Source organism: Sphaerodactylus townsendi, linkage group LG02, assembly GCF_021028975.2.
Source record: "Sphaerodactylus townsendi isolate TG3544 linkage group LG02, MPM_Stown_v2.3, whole genome shotgun sequence".
Lineage (NCBI taxonomy): Eukaryota > Metazoa > Chordata > Lepidosauria > Squamata > Sphaerodactylidae > Sphaerodactylus > Sphaerodactylus townsendi.
Window position 1 is genome coordinate 30211024 of NC_059426.1, and position 15658 is coordinate 30226681.

Below are 15658 nucleotides of genomic sequence, written 5' to 3' on the forward strand. Positions count from 1 at the left end.
ATACATTGAGTTTTATGTGAGTCAGTGGCACCATAGTGACCAATACCTGACAAAGGGAGCTTGGACTCTTGAAAGCTTCTACTCTGAAAATCTTGTTGGTCTCCAAGGTGCTCCTGGACTTAAATTTAGCTTTTTTGCTGCAGATCATCATGCTTACCTTCTGAAACTTTCATCATGGGCTCTAAGTGTACACTATCACCTGTGAACAAGACTTCTGTATATGGAGAAGGTAGCTATTCCGCTCTGAGGTACATTGAAGAAAAGTGTGATTAAAAATGTACTGGATAGATTTGTTTTAGGAGGGAGCGCAGAGAAAACTGCCAGTCAAAGATCTTGAAAACTTATAAAATTATAGAAGGAAGATATTTTCAGGTGTGGGATGGGATTTTCAGATCGTTCCCCTACATGTTTCCTCATAGGTCCACATCTTCGAATCTTAATAATATTAAGAGCATCAAATAACATTGCAATTGTAAGAATGGAGTAAAGAGAGTTTGTTAAAAAAAAACTTCACCTCTAAGTTCAAGAGTGCCTCAACAAAGAGAAACATATACATTTGTGCATACAGTCTTGTTCACAGACAAAAAGGCACTTATATCATTTGCTCACACGCTGTCCAGTTGTTAGCACAGATTCCTCATTCTAAGAGGACTTCACTAAGAGCTCCACAGATAAGAAATATCACTGTACAAATCAAGAACTACCTCTAACGGGGGGAAAGGTAAACATGACCATTGCTCTTGGAAAGTTGGGAGCAGCTGAGATTCCACTGAAGAAGAAAACAGGCAGATGGGAAAATTGCCTCACTCAAGTTCCAAAAGTTTACAGCATCTGGAAGTGGAAGATTTGGGTAAAATATATATTCTCCTACCTCCCCCTATTTTTCATAACTCCAAGTTTATATATTTATTGTTATTTTATTAATTTGTATCCCACCCTGTCAGATTCAGGGCAGCTAACAGTTTTTGACACAATTAATTAAAATACATAATATAAACAATATGATTAAAACCTATCAATTTTAAAATTCCAATCACCACCCATTAGCTGAAATGCTACACAGGATGGCCAGTCAGCAAGGGGGGAATAGTATAAAGCTCAAGAATATTATTTATTGGTTAACTTCATTTATATGCCACCTTTCTCCTCAATATAATTTTCAAGATGCATATATTTGTGGATTTGTTGGATCTTTCACAATAACAAGAAAGTTGGAAGTCTTACCAGTCAGATATAGAAATGTAGATATTGTTAAAGCATGGTTTAAATTTGGTACACATCTAGTAACTGATGCATAAACAATCTAGAGGAAAAGAAGTTTTGAAAACATTAAATTGGTGGGTCAAGCAGGTAAGGTATTAGATTGTTTTTATTTGGGGTAATTGATAAGAGGAGGAGAAATACAGTGCATAGACCCATTCTAAGCCAAATCATACTCTTCTAAACTTCACTGGAACTAGTAACTCTGTTTAGAATTGCACTTGATAGACTTACAGTGAACCAAGAATGGCATTGAGACAAAGTGCCTATTTTTTCTTTCTGTGCTAAACTCCACAGCTTAGAACGTCACTGTTCTTCTCTTCCCCAAACTTTCCCTTAATTGTTTAATACAACTGCCCTTCCCTTCCAAGAAAGGAAGAATATCACTAGGAATAGATTGATTTTGCAGAAACTGAAATTTCAGATTACTGAAGTAGGCAAGCAGCATATGGTGATGCCGGCGTAGAGAGTAGAAAGCCTTGAAGAATGGTCCTTATAAAGGAAAAAAATTAATATAGCTCCATAGTATGGTTAAGCACTGGCTATTCCTTTTATGCATAAGAATTGAGGTTTCCCTCTCTTCACTCATGATGCTCTTTGACAGTAGATGAATATATAGTTGTGTAAAGAAACACAAAGAGAAAAAGAAAAAGTTATCACCACATGGTTATTATGACAAATCCTAGAAAATGTTGATTTAGGTTTACATTTCAGAATCACTTAAAAATGAGTTTACTGAAAACCTTGTTGGAATGCACTGATTATATACTGAATTGTTAACACATTCTACTTCTACTGATCTTCTCCCAAGTATCAAAAAATAGCCAGTATGATTTCTGTGTTTTTATTGCCATTTTTTATGGTTTAGGGGGTTGTTTTGTGGCCGCTGGGGATGGCATAGCCACGCTACCTTCAAAGAGGAATGGGGAGATGTGCCAACAAAGGAAAATACACAAAACCCCGCAGATCCAAAACTTGGGGGGGGGGGGTGGAGTCAACAGTACACAGCTAGAAGAGGATCCAGAACAGCTGGTTTCAGTCAACTCTCTGGGGGGGCAGGGAGGACTGTTGGGGGGGAGGCATAATGCCAATTAAAGCCATTTTAGGAGTTGTCGTCCTAAACACACTGTCCTGGATTGTCAATAATGCCGGCAGCATGGTCACAGTCCTTTGCCCCCCATGGATTGCACTATGTTTGAAATGGTTAATGTCTATTCAATGCACTTGTGAGCTGTCCTAGAGACCTTTGAATGCAAAAGGTATATTTTACAAATATTTTATGTATTGGTATGTTTATATTATAACAGTAGCAGTTACTCAGCCCCATAGTTATTTATGTCATTCTTACATAATACACAAATATGTATAGACCTGTACAAATAGGTACCTTTTCTTTTCTTGTACTCCACCTTCATAGAAATTAAACAGGGCATGTTAGCAACCTCATAAGGAGTAAAAGGTTTTCAGTAAATGAGTACATGGGTAGTCAGTGGTAAAACAGAATTTTGAGACAATATGGCCCAGACAGGGATCTGCAACCTGCGGCTCTCCAGATATTCATGGTCTACAATTCCCATCAGCCAATTGGCCATGCTGGCAGTGGCTGATGGGATTTGTGGTCCATGAACATCTGCAGAGCCGCAGGTTGCAGTCCCCTGGTCCAGGACGTAATATAGTAATTTGACCTGAGAGGTTTACAGTGCAATCCAATGCTACCACATCCTTCTTAGTCAGTGATTATCAACCTTTCTAATGCCGCGACCCTTTAATACAGTTCCTCATGTTGTGGTGACCCCCAACCCTAACATTTATCCATTTTACAGATGGAGAACACTGAAGCAGAGTGTCTTAGGCAACCCCTGTGAAAGGGTCGTTTGACCCCTAAAGGGGTCCTGACCCCCAGTTTCAGAACCACTGTTCTAAGTCAATTGAAATCAATGGGTGTAGAAGCATTTATTCTACTTTGGATACCATCAGTACAGTAAAATTCTATTTCTGTTGAGCATTTACCAATTGGCCGTGGAAATATTCTCTGTCTCCGTTTGCCACCCACAAAAGCAACAACCAAAATGAAACTTCTTGTTTATGCTGAAACTTCTTTCACTTTGGTGCCCCTGTATGGCAAGCTCTTCCACTCCCTGCTCCTGTATCGTGCAGTAGAGTGTTTTCATCCCTCTGCTTAGCATTACATTGTAAATGTTCTTATCAGTATGTTTCCGGTTGATGGGCAGCTTCTTGTTACCAGCTCTCTCCCACAGCCCCCTGGTTTGATTTTCTACCATCGTTCATAAGATGTATGCCTAATTAAGTATATAAATTGTTGCCCTGAGGTCGACAGATCCATATCCTATGATGTACGACCTTTCTTTCCCTTGGATTGAGATGAAGCAACGATTCTGCAATCTGGATGTCAATTTTAAAAATATCAGCAGCAAATATATTTCTAGGGGTTTTTTTTTCTTTCTTGAAGCAAGTGACAAGTTAATAAGACTTGGCAGCCTGGCCCTATCCATATATCCTCAGAAGTATCGTGATATTCGGTTTCATGCTATTCATACTGATTTTATTTATTTAGAAGATTCAGCAGCTTATCCTGCCTTTCAGTCCAATCAGGACCACCCAGGCAGCTAACAACTAAAAACAGAGAAGCAGCAAAACACATCACTAAGCAAATGAAAAACCAGAAATGAAATACATTTGTGGAAAAACAAGAGGAAAAACAAAAGAGATTGGGAATTTTAAGTACTTACAGGGGTGGAGGTATGTCTGATTTTTTTCCAGATTGCTCCCAACACAAGTAGAAACAAAAACTTTTTAAAAGCAGCATACTATGACATACAAAGCCCTTCATGTCTGCTTCTCCTGTTATTCTCCGCTGCATGAGCTTTGCCCATCGGCGTCAACAAATGGGAAAGATTAGCAGCAGCCAGTTCACCTGCATTAGCTGAGGTGGCTCCCCCTTGTGGAACAACCCACTTCAGGAGGCCAGAAAGTCCCTGGTCCTTCTATCATTTTGCAGAACATGCAAAACAGAAATGTTCAGAACTTATAAAGGGATTAAAACTGCTGCCAAATGGAACAGCTCTGGAGGACGCTTGTACAAGGGACTGTGGTCAATCACAATGTTTATTGTATATAGTCACTTTTATAGCATCATCTTCTACCTTTGCAACCCCATGTTCCAGATTATGATACACATCACACCTTAGATTTTTTTTCTTTTTGCTTGCATTGTGTTAAAATTCTATATTAGTCCTTTTATGTTTACTGGATGCCTGATGCTGGTCAATCTCAGCAAAAAGGGGGAGGGGCTATAAATTAAGAAAATAAACGATATGCAAAGGCTCCTTTCTGTGTTTTCATTTCAATGAATACGGTTTATGGATCTGTGCTCTGCAGTCCCTAAAGCCAGAATATCTGAACCACTTACATATGCCCCAGGATTTAGTACCAGTGGTTCCATGATAACAAAGTATGGGAGCCATTTGAACATTATTGACAACCCAGTGAAAGTTTAGTTGTGATTGTTCCATTCAAAGAACCAGAACTTACCTTAAAGAAAAATCCTACACGGAGTTAACATGTATTGAAAATGGACTTAAGGAGGGTGTAACTTGGTTTCGGGTTGCACTGTTAGTCACAACTAACGGCTTGCAATGGTTTCATTGAGACTGAGCCTAAACAGAACTACGTTGAAATAAGTTCAATTTATTCAATGGGGCTTACTCCCAGGAAAGTATCCTTCCGATTGCAGCCTGTGCTACCACTAAATTTTACATCAATCAGGACTTACAGCGTTAGTGGATCACGCCATGTGAAGTGGTCCCAAGACTTGATTTATTACGATAAAGTTGTGACTGAATAAGAAGCAGCCAGCAGAATTTTGCTCAGACCTCAATTGGAACGAAAACATCTGTTAAGTGTTTACTTTTAAAAATGGACAGCTGCTCTGTTTGGGGAAAGTCAATAGAACTGATGATATGTATTAATATTGGGCTGAGCACAATGTTGTAGCCAAAGCTTGACCCCTATAAATACTATTTACCTCAAAGGGAAAATTAAGCATGTGCTCAAAACTTATCAATTTGAAATCAATGGGAAATATGCTTCACAATTTAAAGTCATAGAACAGCTAGATTCAAATCCAATAACCCCTTACAGACCAACATGATTTTCAGAGCTTTTGCGATTCAGTGCTCCTTTGGTTAGCATTGATTCTTGCAAGCTTATACCTCGCAAAACCCTGTTTGGTCTTTATAATGCCACTGGGCAGAAATCTTGCTGTTCAGGACAACAGAGCTACCCACCTGAACCTAATTTAAAGTCATATAAACAGAGATTCCAAAATGAAAGTAGGAAATTTTCCTAACGAGGATACATTATATCATGAATGGATAGATTTCCAATCTACATTCAGAAATTATGCACAAGCTAATCATAATTAACGTCTTTAAGACAGTAAAATGTACACAGAAATATAATTAATCCAATATAATTGTTCCAACAATGGAACAAAGTGATTTTGTAACTCATTTACAATCAAAAATTTCCTTAATTATCCATATAGAAAGAGCTCCAATATCATGGCACAAACATCAAACCACTCTATTTTATTCAGCACAAAACAGCTCAAACTACTCAAGGAGTGAACAGCCCTGCAACTAAACTAATAAAACTTCTGCTATGCTGGAAGAAATATTTTGGTCTTCGCCTGCTTTTATACCGGCTTCTCTTGATCTTTATTGTGTAGCCCACAGCTATGTTCTTGACTCTTGATTGAGTGCCAAATTGACACTTGATCTTCTCTATGCATATTGCTCTTACCAAAAAATCACTTCTAGCAATGTAATTAGAATCCAGTTATAGGGCAATTCTGACCAGAGATATACCTTTCTGAGTCCTCTGAAGCCAACGTTTAGGATTGCATCCACTAGAGAGTAATCCATGGAGCTTACTCCCAGGAAAGTGGTTCTTAGGATGGCACCACTGATGACTTAGATGAAAATTACTGTTTCCTGGGTGTATTTCTAATTATGTCAGTTCTGAATTTACAACCTGATCTCAAACATCTGCCTAGGAATATTTCTCATGACATGATTAGAGTCTTGGTTCACCACTGAAGTAGTAATTACAGTGTCAGAGTTAGATCTGAGAGATCAATGTTCGACTCCCCAAACTACCATGGGAGCTTGCTTGGTGATACACACTCAACCTGGCCTACCTCACAGAGCTGTTGTGAGGATAAAATGGAGGCGATGAGAACAGTGTAAGCCATTTTGGGTCCCCACTGGGGAGAAAGGCTGGATAAGTTAATAAATAAGTAATAAATGAATAAATGTATTGTCGAAGGCTTTCACAGCCAGAATCACTGGGGTGCTGTGTGGTTTCTGGGCTGTATGGCCGTGTTCTAGCATTCTCTCCTGACGTTTCGCCTGCATCTGTGGCTGGCATCTTCAGAGGACCTGACAGTATACTCCACTTGCTTTCCTTTCCTACTATCAGATCCTCTGAAGATGTCAGCCACAGATGCAGGCGAAACGTCAGGAGAGAATGCTGCTAGAACACGGCCATACAGCCCGGAAACCCCACAGCATCCCAATAAATTAATAAAGTTCGTAAGTACTAAGTAAGTTAATAAATAATGTCACATCCTTGTTCAACATGGGAAAAGAGGTACTGTGAGATTTTAAATAAAAGATTGACCTGCAACCTTTTTTACTTCTCAATACTAGTTAGCTGGAAAGCAAATATCCAAGCAGATTTCAAATTCAAGTGCTTCAGGTGGGGAAAATATTGCACCGCTCCTAATTCTACTAGTATTTCATTTCCTCCATGATTCCAAAATGCATTTCCCTCCCCCAAATGACTACCACCCTCTTAAACAGACTGTATTGTCATATTCTTGTTAAACCTAAACATGTCTTGAACAATCTGTATGAAAAATTTTAAACAAATTATAGTTACTGTTTCATAAGATGCATGACCGGGATAGCCCAGCCAGTCTTTTCAGTTCTTGGGAGCTAAGCAGGGTTGCTTCTGGTTAGTACTTGGATAGGAGACCACCAAGGAAGTCCAGGGTCATGATGAAAGAGCAGGCAAACCACTTCTGAACATTTCTGGCCTTGAAAACCCTGCAGGGTTCCCATAAGTTGCCTGCAATTTGATGGCAACTTATATCCAATCATTTATTAATTAATCCCAGAAAGGATTCCTGCAGAAGCCACAGAACCACTACATCTACACAATGAAATTTTTAGCACCCATCTGAAAACAAAAGCATGTCCCTGCTTTAGATTTGACACAGCAGTACTTTCAAAATTGTTCCATAATTGCTACTTGGAGGCCTTAATTTCAAGCAAAATATTAATCTAGCCTTATATTTCAGGTTTTATCCAATACTTGAATAAAAATTCTAAAAATTAAAATTACACATATCTAAGTCAAGGGGAAATTTCCAGAACTCTTACAAAGATATGCTTCAGCATATCAGTAGAACTTGCTCTCTCAAATGTGCATCGGAATGGAAACATTAACTTTGTCCATTTTTAAAAAAAAAATTTGAATTGTTTTGTTCTCTTTAAGTTTGTTACAAACTCTGGGTTAGTGTTTTCATCTTAGTATATAGTATTACATTTTGAAGTGTTTTTCACATTTTGCAAACATGAACAGGGACCTTTTCTACCAGTGAGTAAAAGTGTTTTATACTTTCAGCAGACATTGGGTGCAACTTCTTGTATAGTGTCTAGAAAGTAGAAACAAAATTGACAGTCAAAGAACTTTGGCATCAGGATAAAAGGAAAAGAATGTTGCCTTCTCCCTCTTCCATCCTTTCCTATTCAACAACCCTGCAGAAAGGTTTAATCAACTTGTGATGCGGCTGATAAATTGATGGTACAGTTCCCAGCTTATGTTGACGGTTATAACCTTGCTCAGTAAAAACTACCCAGAAACAAGGAAACCAAGAAGTTACACCTCTCTACCCCCCATCACAATGTGGGAAACTCAGTAAACTCTACATTGCCATAGAAAAGCTGGAAAAAAAATGAATATGAGGCTGTTGTGGTTCAAACAGTTGGGGTGGTCACCAAATAAATAGGCACGTTTATTTATTCAGGCTAAGAAAACAAAAATGGGCCCTCACCAGAGGGAGGGGTGTTTTGTAAAGCCTTCAGAAGGAAGAAAAGATCAAATGAAACTGACTCAGTGGGATCTTCCTGATGTGACCCCAGCGTTAAAGTATTTATTTTCCCACTGCAGTTGAAAGTCGCTTTACAGAAACATCTCATGCTGGAGCCAAAGACAGAAGAAAAAGTTTTGTTTGTTTTTTCAAATTCAAGCAAGGCTATTAAATAAGCTGTACACAGAAAGGTTGATGGTCCCCCTCCCCCTCCCAAGAAACACAAAATTGTAATAGTAAAATGACAACAGTAAGGAGAGCAGCCAGACCCTTCATAACCAACAGAACACTGTTGCTTTTATTTAAAACAGTAGCCTTGCCTGTCTATTGGTCCAAGCAATTCTCACTAACCCCTGGCCTTTCAGTCTTCATTGGGGGATCCGTATGGTAAAAGAGGTTGATTCCAGAGCCAAAAAAAGCGGGCTCTTGCCCCACAGCTCCATATTGACCCCCCCCCCCTTTGCAAATCCGCTTTGAGTGCCAGGGAGCCTCCAACGCTTCAGTTGTGTTTGAAGAAGCCTCAACTCCTGATATGGGAAGAAGAAGTTCCAAAGGCTCCAGAGGGCTGATCTCCTAAGCTGAAGATGCAAATCCACAAAAATCACCCACAGGGATTCCTGGAAGCATCTGGCCTTGGATCTGCTCAACAGGGCTCTCCGGGAGAGGGATCCTGTTCACTGAAAACCCACCCTGCGCAAGTCCAATGGTTCTCCCCATGGCTTCCAAATAGGGATCCCCTTGCATCCTTCTGCCCATCTGTCCCTGCAGATTCCAGTGGGGCATTATGGGAAGGAGGGTGTTTCCAAGGCGAAGGGCCACGCGGAGGTCGGAGGAGGGCCACCCATCCGACGGGGAGGTCACATGCCCCGCGCCGTCCCCTCCTCCTGCTCCCTCTTGACGGCGCAGGCGTGGCCGTGGCTGCCCGGCAGGGCCCCCCCTCCGGCCTTGAGCCGCTTGTTCTGGTGGGTCTTGACGTGCTTGGCCAGGTGGTCGCTGCGCATGAAGCGCTTCCCGCACTCGCCGCAGCCGAAGCGCTTCTCGCCGGTGTGAGTCCGCAGGTGCCGCTGCAGCTCGTCGGAGCGCGTGAAGCTCTTGCCGCAGAAGAGCCAGCTGCACACGAAGGGCCGCTCGCCCGTGTGCCAGCGCAGGTGCGCCTTCAGGTGCGACGTCTTGCCGTACACCTTGCCGCAGCCGGGCAGGTGGCACACGTGCTGCTTCTTCTTGCCCGGCTCGGCCGCGCCGTCGGGGGCCGCCTGGCAGTTGGGGCAGCGGCAGCGGCGGCACCTCCTGGCCGTGGCCGCCAAGGGCGCCTTGGGGTGCAGCAGGGCGGCCAGCTGCGACTGGTACTGCGCCAGATCCGACGGCGCCAACACCAGGCCGCGCTGCAGGCCGCCGGGGGCGAAGCGGGGGGCTCCCGGCGGCGCCTGCTGGAGGCTCCACCAGGGCAGGTCGTCGGGGGCCGGCGTGGCGGGCGAGAGCTGCCGGCAGGGCTGGGGCGCGGGCGGCGGGGGCAGCAGGTTGCAGTAGCCCGGGGGCAGCGCCGCTTGGGCGGCGTAGGGCACGTAAGGCGGCGGCGGGCAGCCCGAGGGCAGCGCGCCCATGGAGGGCGGCGGGGGCATCCTCTTGACGGGCGAGAACTCGTAGGGGTACGACGACGGGTCTGCGGGCGGCGTGAGCGGCAGCTCGTGGGCGGCCCCGAAGGCGGGCTGCGGGGTGAGGCCCAAGGCCGGTGGGCCCCCTGGGGAGTGCGCCGGCATCTCGCCGCTCCACGGGTGGAAGATCCTGGACGGCGACCCCAGGCTCGGCTCGTAGGAGACCTGCAGGAAGTCCGACGGGGCGCCCGGCTGCCCGATCCGGCTGCAGGTGGCGGCCAGCAGAGCCAGCGGAGAATGCTTGGCCAAATCCGGGGAGGCGCTGGGCGTGCGATCCTACGGCGAAGGAGGAGGAAGGCTGTTATTCGAAGGTCCCCCGTGCCCAGCTCGCAACTCGCCTGGTGCTCCCCTCCCCGCCCAGCTGGCGGCGGCCCATTCGTCACCCCCGGAAAGTTTGCTGTTAGTCACAAAGAACCAGTTACCGAGCACGTGGGCGGGACAGTTTCCCCAACAACAGGCGCCTGCCTCTGCCCCGGGGAGAGGGAGGGGGGGGGGCCAGACGCTGGGAGTCAGCATCGCGCCCATGCCCCCCCCCCCCCAACCCCGATAGTCCCTTTCAACTCTCCGGGCTACTGAGAAGTAGTTGGGAGTCGCAGGCTTTGGCTGGGGCGTTGAAGGGGACGAGATTTTTGCTGCCCAGACTGAACCCGGTGCTTGCAAACAAGGGAAGTTTGGGCGGAAAGAAGCGCGGCTTTTTAAATCGGCGCGTTTCTTTCCAGCCTAAAAACTACTTATTGGGACGCTTTTCAGAAAGTTCGCTTTGGGACCCAAACTCGTCTGGAAGAGTTCAGTATCTGACCACACTTCTCCCCTGTTTCTTGCAGCTCGGGTGGGCGCACGCCCTTGCAAGTTGTAACTTGGACCTTCCCCCCCCCCCCTCCTTTTCCGGGCGATCCTGTCCCCCAGTGGATGGCCTCGCACCCCCCAGCTTTTTGAGCCCGCCGACTTCTCCACCCCATTCCCCGAGATGAAGGTCCCACTGACCTGCAGAAACGCTTGCAGAGGGTCGTTCCGGAGCACCGCCACCGTGGCCATGGCTACCGCGCCCGGGGCGAGTGGAGGCCACGCGGGTAATGCTGCGGCATGGAGTCGCTCCCGGGAAACCGAGGAACTGCCCCGTTGACCTCCTTCTGCTGCGCCCTCGCCCCCTCCCCAACCTTTGCCCGGCCTCGCCCACCCACCCCCCAAGCCGGCCACCCCCTCGACCAGCCCGCCAGCCCCGACACCGCAGCGCGACGATCTCCGCGGCGGACTGTCTGACGACGGCAGGATCACCTCCAAGAATTTGATAAGGACTTTGCTGGGCCGCCAGCCAGTCAGAAGGAAGATTTATGGCTTTGAAGTTTGCCGCTGCCCAATCATCAAAGGAGAGCGGCTCTTTCAGAAGCGAAAGCAAATCCTTTGAATCCACAAAGCTCCTAGGGTGTGTTTGTTGGTGTGGATAAAAGAACTGATTATTAGGGGGGGGGGGATGGGAAGGGAGGAGATAAAGGCGGGACAATTAATGAAGTAATCACTATGTGGGAAATGTATATACACAAATAATTGGATTTTCTTGATCAAAGGGCCCCTTACCGCCTGGAGACCCTGGTGCTTGGATGCTCAGGCCTTGGCTTTTAGCCCCCCCTCTGCATTATCCTTTAAAAAAAAAAGTCTATTGCCACTAAGGATTTCCAGAACTTTAAAGTGACAGTTGTTACCTCCAGTAATATCATCATCCAGATAGTGGGTGGGACTCAACAATTGTATGAATAAATCCCCCCCCCCAAAAAAACCCCTTCACTCTGGTGTGTGCCTACCTCTCATGCCAATTGCAAAAGTTCTACAGTTTGTGTGTGAGAATTTTCTGAAGAATTCCTTCTCAAGTGGCTACAAAAAAAAAGGCAGTTCCTTGCCCCTCTTCCCAGTCTATTTGTCCCACTGCGCTTGGGGATTTCAGCCTTGAAGATGCTTTGATCTCCTACGAACGATATGGAAACCCCCCCACCCCCACCCCCATTAATGTGGAGAAGTGCAGTAAAAGTGGCTGAGAAACGTGTGGTGGATTTTAATTATGTGATATCTCAGAAGGAATTTTATTTTTAGCCAGGAAAATGTTTTCCAGTTCTTCATAAGAAGCCTTTCCAAAGAAGGGAAGAGTTCTGCACAATATATCTTCAGTAGAAATAATTCATTGACCAGGAAATCCGGGCAGCTTTAATGGCTCTGCTTTAAAAGTCTGCTCCTTTTATCCCTCTCCGACAGAAGTTTCTAACCTGATCCTAAATGCTTGCCAGGGTCGATTCCAGTTAACTTTCCAAAACTGAGGAAATGTGGCTCTTGATAGTGACAGTGAAATTAGTGGTCCTTGTTTCCATGTAAAGATATTTAGGATGGGAGTCTTGCTTTAAAACCAGGGCCACAAACTCAGAGTTGGAAGAGACCACCAAGTCCAACCCTTTGCAATGCAGGAACACACAATCAAAGCACTCCCCACATATGTTCATCCAGCCTTCAGCCGCTGGAAGCGATTTCTCCAAAGGCCGGTTTGGAAGCTTAGCCGGGCGGAGACCCGCCCTCGCGCTCTAGGCCGCACTTCCGAAGAGGTGGTGCTTCATTCCGTAGGCAATGTTGCAAAACAAGGCTGGAAGAAGCGCTCAGAGTCGCCCGTCTTCTGCCCCGGGCATTCTCGTGGCCCGTAAAAAAGAAACCCAAAAATCTGTGCTTCCTGCTATCTGTTCTTCAAAAATGGACAAATACGGAGCACCTCCACGGCTGACCCTCCTGGACCCATTTCAGGCTCGCTTCTTTCCACTTCCCAGAGGCGCTGCGTCCTCCTGAAGACGCCTCTGACTGCGTCCCTGGGGGGGTCGGTCTTTCTGGGCCTGGGCAGATCCTTGGCGCGGGATTCCCTGCCTGAGGTTTGGACACGCGCCAAAGGCGGGCGAAGCGGCGGGAAGGGGGCTTCCTGGGGGCAACTCGGGGAGGGGGAGGAAGAGGAGCGCCGGGGCGGCCCTGCCCTTCTGCCCCGCCGGCTGGCATTTCTGCAACTTTCCTCGGGTAACCTGAGCCGCCCGGCGCTGCTCGGCTTCCATTGTGGCCTTAAACGCCCGGCGCGGAGAGATCTTTATCTGGCTTCCCTGTGCAAACAATCCGTGCCCCCTCGGAGGCTTGCGCGGAGGGGGGGGGGGGGCTCGAATCAGGGCGGCCTCTTTGAGGGGATTAGAGGGCCACGTCCTCTCCCACGGCTCCATATGTAGTCTCGGAGAGGAAGAAAGCCCCCCCCCCGCCCCGCCGACCTACACCCGCAACGGGAGAGAGAGAGAGAAAGCAAAGGGCCTTTGCCTCGGGCCTCCTACACCAGGTCGAGCCTGGGCAAATGCTGGCGGACGGGGTGGGAGGACGCTAAAGAGGCCACCAGGCCCAGGTCGCGCTTTTGAGCAACTTGGCAAACGTTCTCGCCGCCACGAGCCACAGGAGGACACAGAGTCACGGTTGACGTATTCGGTGCCCGCCCCGGCTCATGGCACGATGCGCAAATTGGTGCATTTCACGCGCGCGTGGATAAAAAGATCGACAGCACCACGAAAACCAAGCGAGACTGGCCTCCCCACCCCCGCGGGGCTTCTCTCTACATCGAGGCCTCCCGAAACCTTCAGTGGACTCGACGACGTAAAGCTGGAAGCCGAGCCCCTCCGAAGCAACTCCTCTCCAGCTGGCGAGTGGCACCTTCGTGCGCAACGATGGCCTGTCCGCATTCCTGCGGCCCCCCAGCTGGAGATGGCCGGTTTTGGCGGGAGCCCTCTGAGCCTCGCTCGCTAGCTGTTCCCCGGGGGAGGAAAGGAAGGGTCCTGAGCTGCCTGCGAGTGCAGTGGGGTCGCGGAGAGACCGTCGCAGAGATGCTGGGGATATCAATCACCTCCCACCCCCCGCTCAGTGGGGAGGCTCAGCCATCCACAAGGGCGGAGAACATGAGACAGCGGCGCGGCCTCCCCTCCCGGTCAGAACCAGGCGTTGAGTGATCTCTGCGCGGGGTGCGCGCCTTGGGAAGTCGCGGGGCACGAGGGAAGATCGTCGGCCCCCCAGTCGGACTGTCTCCAGCAGGATCTTTTATTAGAATCAAGCAAAACTGCACAGTGCAGCAGGGTGCAAATTTTCAAGGTCTCCAGAACTCTTATCAGGTTGGATGTTAAAGGGAGGGGGGAGGGGAGCCCTGATCTTAAGGCTTTCACTTGCCGGCATTCTGTAAACAATGCGAAGCAGGTGCCCTGCCCGGGGTTGGAAATGATTCCGTTCATTGCCTGCTTGCACCCCTTGGCCCATTGGAAGGAAGAAGCAAAAAACAGAAGAAGCATCCTATCGAATGTACAAACTAGGCGGGGGGGTGGGGAGCTTTGTGTCCCGTAAAAGGGTTTCTGGGCAGAAGTGACCCAGAATCATCTCAGTGGAGGGTTAGGATTGGGAACGCTGTGGGACTTCACTTTCAGGCAGCGTGTTCAGGAGCAAGCCTCACACTTGGATCCTAAGCTTTTTAAAAAGTGCCACTGGTGATACTCACAAGAGGTCTAAGGCTTATTATTTGCCAAGCAATTTATTTCCCTGGTGGCTTTCCACGTAAGCAGTGGATTGCTGCAGTTCAATTGCAATCCCGGACACCCTTATGAGGGACTAAGTGAGACTTTCTTCTGCATGTACATCTGCAGGAGTGCATTGTAACCAAGGGCACTTTCACAAATGCAGAATAATGCACTTTCAATCCACTTTCACAATTGTCTGCAAGTAGATTTTGCTATTTTGCACAGTAACATCCGGCTGCAAAGTGCATTGAAAGTGCATTATCCTGCATGTGTGAAAGTGCCCCACGTGAGTCTTTTTCTTCCTTTGCAAAAGGCTTCAGGAAACGTTTGGAGGAAAACTTTGACATCAGTGGAACTGAATGCAAAGTAAGGACACAGAGACTTGCATGAAACCAGAGCCATGTGTAACTGTTGTTGAGATGGAAAACAGGGGAAACAGATTCTGATTTTTGACCTTCCTCACTAGGCAGGAGAAGCCAACTCAGGGAGACAATTATTTGGATCCTTTAGTGCAGTGAGGGAGCCAGCATGGTGTAGTGGTTAAGATGTTGGACTAAGACCTGGGGAAACTCCCGTTCAAATCTTCAGTCAGCCATGGAAACTTGCTGGGTGATCTCCGGCCAGTAATTCACACTCTCAGTCCTGACCCCAGGGGCGTAATGTCCATTGGGCAAAGTGGGCAGCTGCCCAGGGCACCACCTTGTGGGGGGCATCAAAATGCAGGGTTCGTTTTTGGGTATTTTAGTGGTTTTCCATTTTTGGCCTGTAGGGGGCGCAGTTTTTAGGCTAGCAGCACCAAAATTTCAGGGATTTTTTGGGAGACTCTCCTGATGATATCACCCAGGTTTGGCTCTGGGAGTCCAAAGTTATGGACTCCCAAAGGGAGTGCCCCCATACCCCATTGTTTCCAATGGGAGCTAATGCACTCCCTGCAGGCACCAATGTTGTGGTGCCAAAAATTTTTTGGTCATGGTGGAGTGGCTGCCCGGGGGGAGGGGGGGCATCCAACTCAG

The 15658-nt window shown here is 47.1% G+C and overlaps 1 protein-coding gene across 1 annotated transcript; it reads right to left on the reverse strand.

The window, feature by feature from the left end:
* Positions 1-9160: 9160 nt before the first annotated feature.
* Positions 9161-11268, reverse strand: SP5 (Sp5 transcription factor). Its single transcript, XM_048487122.1, has 2 exons — positions 11074-11268; positions 9161-10365 (listed from the first exon to the last, which is right to left on the reverse strand). Exons 1-2 carry the CDS (start codon positions 11122-11124, stop codon positions 9295-9297), a joined length of 1122 nt encoding a protein of 373 aa, XP_048343079.1. The 5' UTR covers positions 11125-11268; the 3' UTR covers positions 9161-9294.
* Positions 11269-15658: the final 4390 nt, after the last annotated feature.

Excerpts from the sequence above, each read along its gene's own strand:
- SP5 (XM_048487122.1), bottom strand. The coding sequence starts at position 11,124 with ATGGCCACGGTGGCGGTGCTCCGGAACGACCCTCTGCAAGCGTTTCTG. Across the intron at positions 10,366-11,073 it reads CTCTGCAAGCGTTTCTGCAG|GATCGCACGCCCAGCGCCTC; the intron begins GTCAGTGGGACC and ends CCTTCGCCGTAG.